We start from the raw sequence: 13,428 nt of genomic DNA, 5'->3' as shown, positions 1-13,428 counted from the left end.
GAGAGAGGTTAGAAAACCTTCTGGGAAAACTATGCAATGAAATCTCACATGAATAAAGGATTGCAAAGTGTATTTTAGATGAAGCTTTTTGCCTCTCTAAAAATAAAGTAGAAAATAACTATATTGCCATAAAAGCAGAGAAAAAACTTGAAAACAAGGCCACTGAAAAAGACTTACACAAACACTACTTCCCTGGATATGTTATTTAACTGCTTTGTGCCTCATCTTACTCTTACGTAACTGTGAGATAATGCACATAGAGTGCATACAGAGAGCACTCAATAAATGTTAGCCATTATTTTGAGATTTTGTCCTCTTTTTGGTAAGTCAGGCCACAAATAATATCACCTATGCTTTCCATACCCTCAATTATAAAGAGAAATTATTACAAAACCTCTGAAAAATTTCTTGGTATTAAGAGCTACTCTGAAGAGTTAATGGACCAGATGCTACTTTGAGCAAAGTGTTGACAGCTGTGGCCAAGCTGTTACTGGCTCCACGATGAAGGCAAGTCTGCTTCTGGTGACAGCGACTTTGGAACTTGAACATGTTTTTCTCATTTTTTGTTTACAGTGAAATAGTTGGGGATTTACGCAAGGAAATAACTTGGTAGGCCAGTGGTACTCACGCCTTGATGCCAAACCCCATCCATACCCGGGAAGCCTTGGAACAGAGGCTGAGCATGAGTAACGTCTTTCACCCCATCCCGTAGTTGGCGAGCTGGCCACACTTGCTGAAGGCTGCAGCAGATGATTTAAACCGAAACAAATAAACAAAAAATATGGTTTTTTTTCGGAATAGGTAGGCACTTTATTTGCCTGTGGTGAGTGAAATATTGGAGAAAAGGCAGCCTGCTCAGAGAGGAGGCGAGACGTTCCAGGGGACAGACAGCTCTCTCTAAAACCCTTTCTACTTCTCTCCATTATTTTTTCTGTGATATAACACCCCAGCCCCCTCCACCACTTCCTACTTTTTTCTAAATAATTTCTCTGCCAAGGCCTTGACTTCACTTTTTGGAAAGCGGTTACAAAGGGCGCTAGCTAGAGGTTCCTCCGGCCAATCAGCAGCCGAAAGAAACGATTGGACCACTTCGAGAGGCACTACAGAACAATAACACCTGGCAGCGACTGCGCCAGCCTAACCCTAAAGAAGGCAGTCCCTGCGCTGGCTCGTCGCGGGTCAAACGCACACGCGGCAGGCCCCGGGGAAGTCCCGGGCCGAGAGGCATCTCTCCCGCGCGACGCAGCCCTGGGACCTCTCCCACCAAAGAGTTGCAACTCCGGCCCCACCCCGAGCAGCTCGGGCCACATGGCGAGCTTCGCCTGTCGACAGCCACATCAACAAGTTGGACTCAAAACTCTTCAACCACTAACCGGGCAGTGTGAAACCCCCTTTTGAGTCCTGGCTGCTTCCCAGGCCCCTCTGAACTGAGCGCTCTAGAAAGAGTGAAAACCAAAGCCGAGGTTTCTCCCACCCCGACTGCTGGCTGATCAACACTTTCTCACAGGGCGTATTTGAGGATGGCGTCACAAGACCAGGCAAAGGTCTCTCGCCCCTCCATTTCTTTCCCCTTTGCCTTTGTCTCTTAACCTTCAACCTTTGAAAACAATTTAGGCGAAAGGCCCCGCCTCAAGATTGTTTCCGCGATCGTGACTGCGCGGGATCGCCCCAGTGGGGGTGAGTTTACGGGGCTAGTGAGTCGAAAGGGGCGCGGGTCTCGGCCGCTTACGTTTCTGATGTCGCTAGAGGTTCTTAAATGCGTGGCAGCCACTTGCTGCAAAAAAGTTAACCACCAGGGCCCGCGCCCCCGGGCCAGCTCGGCTCCCGCGCGCCCTCGCCGTCTCAGCCCTCGGCCGAGCCCCCTGCAGCGGGTCCCGGCCCTGATCCTCGAGCGCCGCGCGCCCCGCCCCAGCGCCGCGCCTCCAGCGCTCGCCCACAGCGGCCCGAATTCCGACTCAGCCAGGAAACTGCGACTCCCTCCGGAGCCCTCCTCCTCCTCACGCCGCGGCGCTCTGCCCACTTTCCACTCTCCGCGGCGCTCCCGGCCCGCGCGCACCACTCCCCGACTCCACTCCCTCGCTTCTCCGCGTCCACCCCACTCTACCGCGACTGTGTCGGGGACCCCCAGTCCCTTCTGCTCTCCCCGCCGCCTCCCAGGAGGTGCCCAGTACCGATGCCCTGGATGAAGACGAAGCCAGTAACCGCAAGCGCCGGGTGCCAGTTAAACTCGAGCGCGGTCCCGTCCCAGCCGAGCCCTTCCCGGTAGTGGAGGACCCAGATAAGGGTGAAGAGCACGGACAGGAAGCCGACGAGCAGCGCCGACACCAGCAGCCCCAAGAAGCCCCTGTAGCCTTCCATGGCCATCAGCGCCCCATACTCCGCGCCGCGGCAGCCACAGAAACTCGGCGAGGCGGAGGCGGAGGCGGCGGCCTCTGGGTACTGGCCTGGCGGCGGCACGGGGGCGTCGACTCCTTGGAGCTGTCTCCGCCTGGGGGGGAGGGGCCCCGTTTTCGCCGGCCTGCCCCGGGATATGGGGCCTCTTGGGGGTGGGCAGTTGGCCTCGGCTCAGAAACGGACCTACGCCCTTGGGTGCGGAGCTTCCCACTATCGCACCAACCCCCTATCCCCGGCGTCCGAACTCGCAGAGGGATTGAGTAACCCATCCAGTTGTTCTGAGCGAGAGCTCTGAGGACTTCATGCCTACTACTTTAACTTCTCCCATGTTTTTTTCCTTTTGGTGGGGGGGGGGGGGGAGGGAGCTAAGTAGGGCAATGGTGCCCGCTCTTGCTTAACAGAAGACTGTTGGATGGGATTGTTTGTGTGATTTTGATTAATGAAGCTTCCTGAGCGCCAGTCCTAAAGGTTTGGCAGTCTTTAAAGCCAGGGTTGCCAAAGAGAAACCTGTAGGGTGCTAGGGGGCAGCAGTGGGCTTGGTCTTAACCTAGCAACAAAACTACTCCAAGTTTGCGGTTTAGAGAGGAAAGACAGGTCACCCCTGACCTTAGGGTTGCCTGTATAACATGGATCTTAAAAGGGCCCATCTGCCAGAATCTACTGCAGTAAAGCCGCACATTGAAGTGAAGCCCATCTCCTGCCCTCTTTAAATGTTATCCTCACTCTTCTAGATTGGACACGAAAAGTGTCAGTGTCATATAATACTACTAAAAAAATTTCTAGAATCCATTTGGGGACATTCACTTTTAGCCCTCTCCTTGACTATTCTCTAAGGACTACTTTACCAGATTGTCTTTTTGCCATTTTGAAAGACTTTAGAATGTAGAAGAGGCGTGGGAGGGTGATTTTCAATGGAAAGGACCTGTTTTAGGCCAAGGAAATAGGAGTGTCAAGTCCTGGTGGGGAAGGCAGGATTAAGGGTTAAGAGAAAAGGTTGCAGACTCCACCTGTGTCATAATTTTTCTTTTGGTGAGAGAGAAAGAAGGGGAGAATAAACAAATGGAAGAGAAGGACCCCTGATCCTAGCATAAGGCCTTCTATGTTCTGGCCCAGCCCACCTCTCTGCACTCCTATCCTTTGCTACAACCTGACTGGTCCTGGATGTCCTGTGGTATAGACTTCTCTCTCGACTCCTGACCACTTCCTACCCACATTCTTCCTTGTAAATTTGCCCAACTTTTAAAACTCACCTCCACCAAGAGACTCCCCTGAGTTAGCCCATGCCCCTGACTACTTAAAACCCTAATGGCACCCATCCAGTGCCTCTCTGCATTGCTTACCAATATGTAATATAGTGATCTGTCCCTGCAGCCATCTCCACTCCCCAGACTGTTCATTGAGGGGCATGAATTATCCAGTTTATAATTTTATTCCTCCTTGGCATATAGTAGTTACTCAAACGTTCATTAAGAGATTAATGGGATACTGAGTATGTCAGTCAAGGCGCTGGTAAGAAACAGATGACCCACTCCAACTGGGGAATTTATTAATGAACAGGACTCTTGACAAAGGTGTGGGCAGGGTGTGAGGACACCTTACGGACTAGTGCAGTCAGTGCCCAGGTCTGAAGCGGGGGTCGCTGCTGTAATCCAGAAAGAGAGAACTGTGTGGAGAGGGCAGACTGACAGGGTTGGTGGCCAACCTGTTAAAGTGCCTTTAAAATGCTAAAACAAGTAATGGAATATAATTGTTGAATGTGTTTGAAATTAGATTCGATTCAGCCAGCCTGCATGGAGGGATGCTGCATGGAGGAAGAAAGAGGGGAGAAAAAGATTCCAGCCTCACTCTCCTGCCAAGGGTCCCCGGATGGATGAAACCAATCAATAGCCAGAGGACGGTTGATGTGGTCAGTACACATCAGCCTCCCAGAGTACAGAGCTAAGTAGAGACAGTGAGGGTAGATTCGGAGGAATAAATGTAAAATATCACCGAATTTGCTGTGGGATTTTTTTTTTCCTTCAGATATTTATTAGCTCCTGAGTGCAGCAAACATTCCAGTTGAACTTTATGCTGTTTTCTTCCTCTGGTTAGTAATTCTATGCCAACAATACCATTGTATCCCTATTCACCCCCTGAAAAAGATCTAGTCCTTGTCCCCAGTTAACCTCCTCACCCTCTTAACCTCCACTTTAGCCTTAAGTTGATTTTGCTCAGTAGCAGCAAATGAGAATCCCCAGGATTCCAGACCTCATGTAAAAAAAACATCTCAGGAGAATGAAAACATGGTCAAATAGTATGGATAGGGTTGAAGTGGCTTGAAGGTCTAAGCTAAACCAAGGGAATTTAAACTTTCAAGTTGTCCTTTAAGGAGGTTATTTTTTGATAAATATTGTTGTGACCTTTTTAGGAGTAGAAAAGCAAAGAGTATCCAACCTATTGAATAAAGATGATATATTAGGTCTCTTTTTTTTGCAGTCCTAAAATAAGAAATTTGGTTAGGGATATTAGAATTTGAGTATAAATTTAGGAATCACTGCAGGTTTTAATCAATCAAAATTATTTGATGCACAATACTGTTGTCTAAGTTTACCTTATGATGGAGTGGCAGCATTTCAAATTGTTTTTCAAAGAATATTGTTCTTTACTCTTTGATACATTGTTTTTGTGTTTCAAGACAGGCAGTTCTGTCCCAGCTATGATAATGTGCATATCATATGCATAATTTTAAAGAAACTTAAAAATTTTCAAATAGATTCAACAATTATATTTCATTATTTGCTTTAGCATTTTAAAGGAACTTTTAACAGAAAAAACATCGAATTTATCTTGTTGGTTTTGCAGTTAGGTGACTATTTAAAAACCTCTCCCCTTTGAATGTCAGGCTATATCTCAAAGGCAGAAAGCTTACAAGTACTCTCCGGGAAAATTTATGTGATTGTGGAAGAACTGTATTTTGCAAAACTTTTTTTTCAAGTAAAAAATTTTATGAAACTTAAAAAAAAATTATTTGATGTAAAAATATTAAAGACAAAAATATCTGATCTTTATCAAGTATCTTTAAAAGGTATAGGGTGGGCAGGCAACAGTGGCTTAGTGGTAGAGTTCTCGCCTGCCATGCTGGAGACTGGGGTTCGTTTCCCAGTGCCTGCCCATGTCAGGAAAAAAAAAAAGTTATAGTGTAAGATATAATGCTTTCATCTTAAAGTTGGGGACAGAGACCTAAATGACTTGGTTTGAATAATTTAATAAATCAGTTGCAACTTTGAGATCACCAAGTCCATGCCTCTAATTCAGATAAAATTTTTTCAAATCAATTACAGTATTGGTCATAATGTGTCATAAGAAGGTACAGACAATTATATGGGGCTACAGAAATGGTAGAAGGCAAGAGTATTTCCCCACTTGTTTGTCTCAGGGTCCTACCAAAAGCAGCTAGCTCACACAGCATGTAATTGAGAGGGTTTAATCAAAGGGAATTTTTACAGAGGTACAAACAGACTTAGGGGAACACAACAAAGAATGGGGAAGACTAGGGACAAATGATAGCAGGAAGCCAGTTCTAAGCCTAGGCTTATGAAACAAGGATGGAGTTACTGGGCCCCCATGAGAACTGTAGCCATGGAAAAGGGCCACTTGAAATAAATCACTGTATTGATCACATTTATAGATGGCATAAACTATGGAGGAATAGTCAAAATTACTAATGACTAAATCAAGAAAAAGTTGTCTTGACGAAATGGAATCTTGAGTTGAAACAAAGAAAAAGCATGTAATTCAATAATTTAATTGGTTCAATTGACCAAAAACTTAGTGAATACCTATTGGGTGTCCAGGGCCATACTAGTTGCAGGGGAAGCAAGTACGGAACATTGCAGTCCTGAAAGAACTCACAATTCAGGCAAGAAGGCAGAAAGTCACAGGAGACATCAATGAGCAGATAGATTTAAAAGATAAATCACACAAATACTGCGGAGGGGATGCCTAGCTAAATAAATAGCAGTTCATATGAAAAATACTCATCAGTTTTAGCTGGTAACAAACCCAGTGGCGCCTACAGTGCATTTCTTTCTAGATAAGTGAACATAGTCCTGGATTGCATTCATAGAAATGCAGTGTTCATATTAAGGGAACTAACCAGAACTATTGTCTTCTACTGGCAGGCCACAGGTGGAGCATGCTGCATTTTAGATGAGGTGTTGGCAAATAGTGGAAGGTCTGGAAAACACATCAAAATCCTGGATTCAGTTCTCTCCCTAGACGTGGGAGCTATACTAGGAGTTTCATAACCTTCTCAAGAACCATCCTCTACCATGTCCCTCCCTCAAGAGGCTCTCAGAGTCCACCCATCCAAGTTGGCTGTTCATGAACATAAGAGAGAGTTCATTGGCATCTGGCCACAGTCTGAGAAACCTGTTTGGAAAGAGATGGAAAATAATTCTAAGGGAGCAGACCAGGACACCACTGGAAGCAGATATTAGGATAAGAGGAAGGTGTCCCGGGAGTATGAGGAATGAGAACACCTTCAGGGATGTTCAAGCAAAAAGCCTAAGTGAATAGAGCCTCCTCCCTGTGCTGTGTGGGAAGAAGTAGGTTAGACTAAGGCATTGCTTCTGTTCCTTCCACCCTATTCCACTTTGTAAGCTCTAGCTGACCTTTCATTTAAGTTACTTAAACCTTTCCATATTCCAAAGCAAAATTTGGTTTAGGGATAACTGGTGAGGCAGGAGGCGCTCAGGAAAGAAATTGATAATTCTGATACCAAACAAAAGCGGTGTATTCTCTGCTGGATTTGCTTGAATGACCAGTTTGAAACACCAAGAGATAGTTTATGGCTAGGTGTGAAGCAGGAGAGGGAAGGACTTATCAGTCTAAAAATCTGTTTTCCTGAACTGCAATAATTTTGATACTTTTATAGTATCAAAAGATAGGCAAGCTTTAGGGATAATGAGCACAAGGCTTGAGATGAAGAGGTTAGAGATGCTCTAATTATTGCGCATGCACAGATTGATTGCAAGATCGGTCACAGAAAGTATGTAAGAAAATGGCAGCCTTTATATGAAGATGGGCATGATTTTTTTGTGTTACAATGAAGTATAAGTCACTTACAGGTTAAATGTGAGTTATTGCATGTATTGGGTGAGCCTATTTTAGTTAGATCCAGCTTCATTTATCAAGATAGCTTGGAATTGGAGGGGATTACTTCTGAGCTAACTCAACGCCTTTCATTAATAAACATTATGGGCTGTTTTAGTGATTATAAAAATCTAAAATAAAAAAAGCTAGATAAAATGAATAAGTGAGGATCAGTCACAAGGTTTTTATAAACACAAGGGGCACAAGATAAAGGCTGTACAATCATTGTCAGAGATCTAGGCCGCTGGATTACGGTTTAGAGATTTCAGGTATTTCCTTCTGTCTGTTCTAATATATGGGAAAGTAAAAAGGAATATCTGTATAATACTTCAGTAATCATAATCATTCCCTAAATCCTAATTTCTCAGTGACAACTCTTCCTAATCATCTTGCATCTTCCTAATCATCAGACAAGACAAAATTAAAGTGACCCCATCCTGCCTCTATCTCCCCAGCCCAAGCATTCATAGGTAGAATCTACCCCAGGCAGGGACTAGCTTTATCTAGACAGAAGAAAAATAAGCTTAAATTCCTTGATTCCTTCTTTCTCATCTACTACTTGTACCTCATAAGTTAGCAGGCAATCACTGGGTAAGGAAGAAAAGAATGGAGCGTGGCTACACCTAGGTTTTTATTTGTTTGTTTGCTTGGGGTTTTTGTGTGCTCTATGGTGGGGGTCACATTTCATTCTTTTTCCATGTGAGTATCCCCTTACCGCAACCCATTTGTTGAATTTTTGTTTGGTTGGTGTTTCATTTGTTTGTTTTCGGAAGTGCATTGGCCGCGAGTTGAACCCGGGTCTCCAGCATGGCAGGCAAGAATAATACCGCGAAACTACCCTTGCACCCCCTGCACCTAGGTTTTATTTATATTACAAGCCTGCCCCCCCCCCACTCCCATGCAAATACATAAATCCTAGTCTGAAATATAAACTTCTTGAAGGTGAGGATTCTGTCTTATTTGCTGCTATTTTTCCAGGGCCTAGAATGTTCTTGACAGAGAAGTGACATTTTAAAAAACTTCTGTGGTCCGGCTGACTAGAAGGTTAAATTACAGAGTCTAGGACAAAGTTAGAAAATTATGATGGAAAGAAATACTCTGGAACATTTTCCTTACAACTAAGCTTTCTTCTACGTAAACCAAATTTTACAAGCCCTTCAGACTCTTTGGATGGGACATTGTAATATGTGAAGAAGAAGGTTATACTGTTATTAACAAGTGGCAAACAACATTTTACCTTTGGGGAATTTTTATTGGATGCTTCTTGGTTTGGCTTTGTAATAATAGGAATGAGTGTTCTAATTATGGTCCTCTCTGTCAATGATACATTTTTAAGGATGTCTGCAAGCAGTGTTTCAAAAATATATTCCCAGACTTTTAGCTTACATATCTCAAGGTCTTGCTGAAGTCTGAAGGAATTGTGCATCTCCAAAACAGCACTCTGGATTTGGTAGTAAAAGTAGCCCAGAGAGGCTCTTTTAACTGGTTAAATATCTGACTATATAATTCTTACCTGCAAACAGATTACACAGCCTCACTGCATCATGAAAAGGCTTGATTATAATTTCTATAAGCAAGTAGAGCTCTTTCTAGATAGAAAACCAAATGGTATAAATCAAGATTTTACTTTTGTTTGAAAATAATTTAGTTTAGCTTTTGTCACTTATTTGTTGCCTCCAAGTCCAAAACCTTGAGAGTCCAGTCAACAGAAAGCAGCTTGGAATAAAGGAACTGATACTGTTCTAGGACTTCAATATACTATTAGCTCTTCCTGTGTAACCAGACCCATCATAGGAACAAAAAATTGGGCTGCAGATTCCTAATCTATCACAGGACAACTTTGGACTAGATCAGGAATTCTAAACCTGGCATCTGTGAATAGAATGTAAATGAGGGAAAATTGAACAATTTCCATATTTATTATGACAGGAGTTGCTGAGGAAAGAGCCTGACTGGTATCCACATAATGGGTCATCTTATCCACTTGATTATTAAAACCTTCCTCCACTGAAGTCACCCTCTGCTGTGCATTCACATGAGACACAAATATCTTCATGTTGTTAGCCCACTCAGAAAGGTCTATCCACATACCTCTTCCCCAGACCTCTTTGTCACCAATTTTCCAGTTATGGTCTTTCCAAGTCCCTGACCATCCAGCCAAACCATTAGCAACAGCCCATGAATCAGTATGCAAACGCATCTCTGGCCAGTTCTCCTTCCAAGCAAAATGAACAACCAGGTGCACTGCTCAAAGCTCTGCCCACTGGGAGGATTTCCCCTCACCACTGTCCTTCAAGGACACCGCAGGAAGGGGTTGTAGTACTGCAGCTGTCCACTTTCGGGTGGTACCTGCATATCATGCGGAACCATCTGTAAACCAAGCCCGAGTTTTCTCTTCCTCAGCCAATTTACTGTAAGGAACTTCCCAAGAGGGAAAGAGAAGGTAATGTGGCAGTAGTGGAGACCGTGGGCATTTGGGCCACTTCTTCATGTAACTTACATGTGCCTTCAGGACCTGCTCTGGCCCTATCTCGTATATACCATTTCCATTTTATGATGGAGTCCTTCTGCACACACCCAACTTTATGGCTTGGTGGGTCAGACAATACCCAGCTCATGATAGGCATCTCAGGTCTCATGGTAACTTAGTGGCCCAAGGTTAAGTGTTCAGTCTCTACTAAAGCCCAGTAGCAGGCCAAAAGCTGTTTCTCAAAAGGAGAGTAGTTATCTGCAGCAGATAGTAAGGCTTCGTTCCAATATCCTAAGGGTCTGCGTTGTGATTCTCCTATAGGGGCCTGCCAAAGGCTCCAGACAGCATCTCTATTTGCCACGGACACTTCCAGCACCACTGGATCTGCTGGATCATATGGCCCAAGTGGCAGAGCAGCTTGTACAGCAGCCTGGATCTGTCATAGAGCCTCCTCTTGTTCAGGACCCCACTCAAAATTAGCAGCTTTTCCTGTCACTAAATAAATGGGCCAGAGTAGCACCACCAAATGAGGAATATATTGTTGCCAAAATCCAAAGTAACTATCTAGGTAGGCATTGTGCCTCTTTTTTGGTTGTAGGAGGGGCCAGATGTAGCAACTTATCCTTTATCTTAGAAGGGATATCTCGACATGCCCCACACCACTGAACACCTAGATATTTTACTGAGGTGGAAGGCCCCTGTATTTTTGTTGGATTTATCTCCCATCCTCTGACACACAAATGCCTTACCAGTAAGTCTAGAGTAGTTGTTACTTCTTGCTCACTAGGTCCAATCAACATGATATCATGAATATAGTGGAGCAGTGTGATGTCTTGTGGGAGGGAGAAATGATCCAGTTCCCTGCGGACAAGATTATGACATAGAGCTAGAGAGTTGATATTCCCCCGAGGTAGGACAGTGAAAGTATTTTGCTGAACTTGCCAGCTGAAAGCCAACTGTTTCTGGTGGTCCTTAATAACAGTTATTGAGAAAAAAGCATTTGCCAGATCAATAGCTGCATACCAGGTACCAGGGGATGTATTGATTTGCTCAAGCAATGATACCATATCTGGAACAGCAGCTGCAAATGGAGTTACCACCTGGTTGAACTTATGATAATCCACTGTCATCCTCCAAGACCCATCTGTTTTCTGCACAGGCCAAATAGGAGAGTTCAATGGGGATGTGGTGGGAATCACCGCCCCTACATCCTTCAAGTCCTTAAAAGTGGCATTATTCCCTGCAATCCCTCCAGGAATCCAGTATTGCTTCTGATTTACTATTTTGCTCAGTAGAGGCAGTTCTAGTGGCTTCCACTTGACTTTTCCCACCATAATAGCCCTCACTGCATGAGTTAGAGGGCCAATGTGGGGATTTTGCCAGTTGCTCAGTATGTCTATTCCAATTATGCATTCTGGAACTGGGGAAATAACTACAGAATGGGTCCAGGACCCCACTGGACCCATTGTGAGATGGACCTGAGCTAAAACTCCATTGATCACCTGGCCTCCATAAGCCCCCACTCTGACTGGTGGATCAGAGTGACATTTGGGGTCTCCTGGAATTAATGTCACTTCTGAACCAGTGTCTAATAATCCCTGAAATAGCTGATCATTTCCTTTCCCCCATGCACAGTTACCCTGGTAAAATGCTTTCAGTCTCCTTGGGAGAGGCTTGGAGGAAGATTAACAGTATAGATTTGTGGCAGTGTAACAGGGTTCTCCCCCAAAGAGATCTGGCCTCTCCTTCATTCAAGGGGCTCTGGTCTGTAAACTGTCTCAAGTGTGGAAATTGATTAAGAGGCCATGACGCTGTGTTTTTGTAATTCAGGTTAGACTTCTGTTCACTTGACCTAGAACTCTTTTGTTTATACAGCTCAAACAAGAATTTAGTAGACTGCCCATCTATTGTGTTTTTAGGTACTCCATGATTTACTACCCAGTGCCACAAATCTCTGTGAGTGAGATTATTTTGACTCCTGCTTTGAGTTTGCTGTATTAAAATAGCCACGTCCACCCTATCTTTGGCGATTAAGTGCTGCCACTTGACTTCTGCCACCTTGGGATCCAGTCATCCCCATTGTGTTTAAGGATTCCAGCTCAGTGACAACAGTTCCTACAGTAGTATTTGACCTACAGAGAAGTGTAACCACAGAGCTCTTCAGGGATGATGGTGCTAGTCTCACAATTTATTTCTCACTGTTCTGGTAAAAGGTGCATCCTCCAGACATTCCTGAGGTGTAAGAGCAGGCTTTGCATGATAAATCCACTCTAACATTCTAATCTCTCTAAGCCTCTGGGTCCCCTCATCTGCATTATACCAGAGGAGTTCTGTCATTTCAACCTCAGGTAATGTTGGCCACCATTTGATCCATGTTTCAGCCAACCATCCAAACAGTTTTCCTAACCCCTCGAGCTATAATATTGAATTCAGAATCTCTGCTTAGTGGGTCCATATTAATAAATGCAGCCTGATCCAGCCTTATATTCCTCCCACCATTATCCCACACCCTTAAAATCCATGGCCACACATATTCACCTGAGTTCTGTCTATATAAATTGGAAAACTCACACAGTTCTTTTGGAGTATAACGTAACTCCTCATGTATGTTACTTTGTACCTCACCTTTAGGGGCCTGTTGGGACTTTAGTCTAGTTATAGGTCTGGAAGAAATAAGGGGTGGTGGGGATGAGTCATGAAAAGAATCAAAAGTATCTTCCAAACCATTTGCTTCAGGGTATACATTTGCAGTTTCATCTGGTGAAACAGGATTAATCATTCTAGGGCTAATCTGTTCAGGTGGAGGTTGGGTGGCCAACTCCTCAAGGAGGTGGGGCAGCTATGTTCTCAGGGCAGACTATTACAGGGCTATCTAGAGAAGACTCAGCATGACCTAGTGTTTCAACCTCTCCACCGACGTCATTATCAATCCATATGTCAATCATCCCATTTTTTAGGGTTCCACTCCTTTCCAATCAATGTCCTCACTTTAATAGCAGACAGCATGCAAGATTGAGATTTCAGTTTACATTGTAAAGTTGCTACTATAACAATAAGATTCTGAGTCTGATTTTCAGAGACCTCAAGTCTATGGCTACAGGAAATAAGATTTTCCTTCAGGACACTCACAGAAACATCTACATCTGTCAGACAGCGCTTAAGCTTCTTATTTGAAGCCTTAAGCCCATCCCTTTCACTCATTAATGTATGCAGTGTATCTAACAACAACCAGTTAACATCTCTATACTTACTATTTCCACAAAACTCCATAAAGGTGTCAAAAACACTATCCCCCAGAGCCTGGCATCATTCAAGTGAATCATTAGAAGAATTGAATGGTGATATTCAAATCACCATTAGACTATCTCTTTTGAGTCAAAACTGTCTCAAAACTCACTCCATGGATTGGCAAATGTCATCCTGATTATGGA

At 44.1% G+C, this 13,428-nt stretch overlaps 1 protein-coding gene across 2 annotated transcripts in view; it reads right to left on the bottom strand.

Annotated features, from left to right (window-relative positions):
- The window catches only part of CYBRD1 (cytochrome b reductase 1), a 28,072-nt gene extending 25,601 nt beyond the window's left edge, over positions 1 to 2,471 (bottom strand). Inside the window, exon 1 of one of the 2 annotated variants that reach the window (XM_077154129.1) lies at positions 2,172 to 2,471. In XM_077154129.1, coding sequence (XP_077010244.1) covers positions 2,172 to 2,364 — 193 coding nt within the window. In that variant the 5' untranslated portion in view covers positions 2,365 to 2,471. Of the gene's footprint in view, positions 1 to 628; positions 1,013 to 2,171 lie in introns of those variants that run through there. The other variant, XM_077154128.1, reaches the window with a different exon arrangement.
- Between the last annotated feature and the right edge of the window lie 10,957 nt (positions 2,472 to 13,428).

Source organism: Tamandua tetradactyla, chromosome 3 (genome assembly GCF_023851605.1).
Source record: "Tamandua tetradactyla isolate mTamTet1 chromosome 3, mTamTet1.pri, whole genome shotgun sequence".
Classification (NCBI taxonomy): Eukaryota; Metazoa; Chordata; class Mammalia; order Pilosa; family Myrmecophagidae; genus Tamandua; species Tamandua tetradactyla.
Note: the sequence above shows the minus strand (reverse complement) of the source record. Positions and strands in the feature narration are given on the sequence as shown.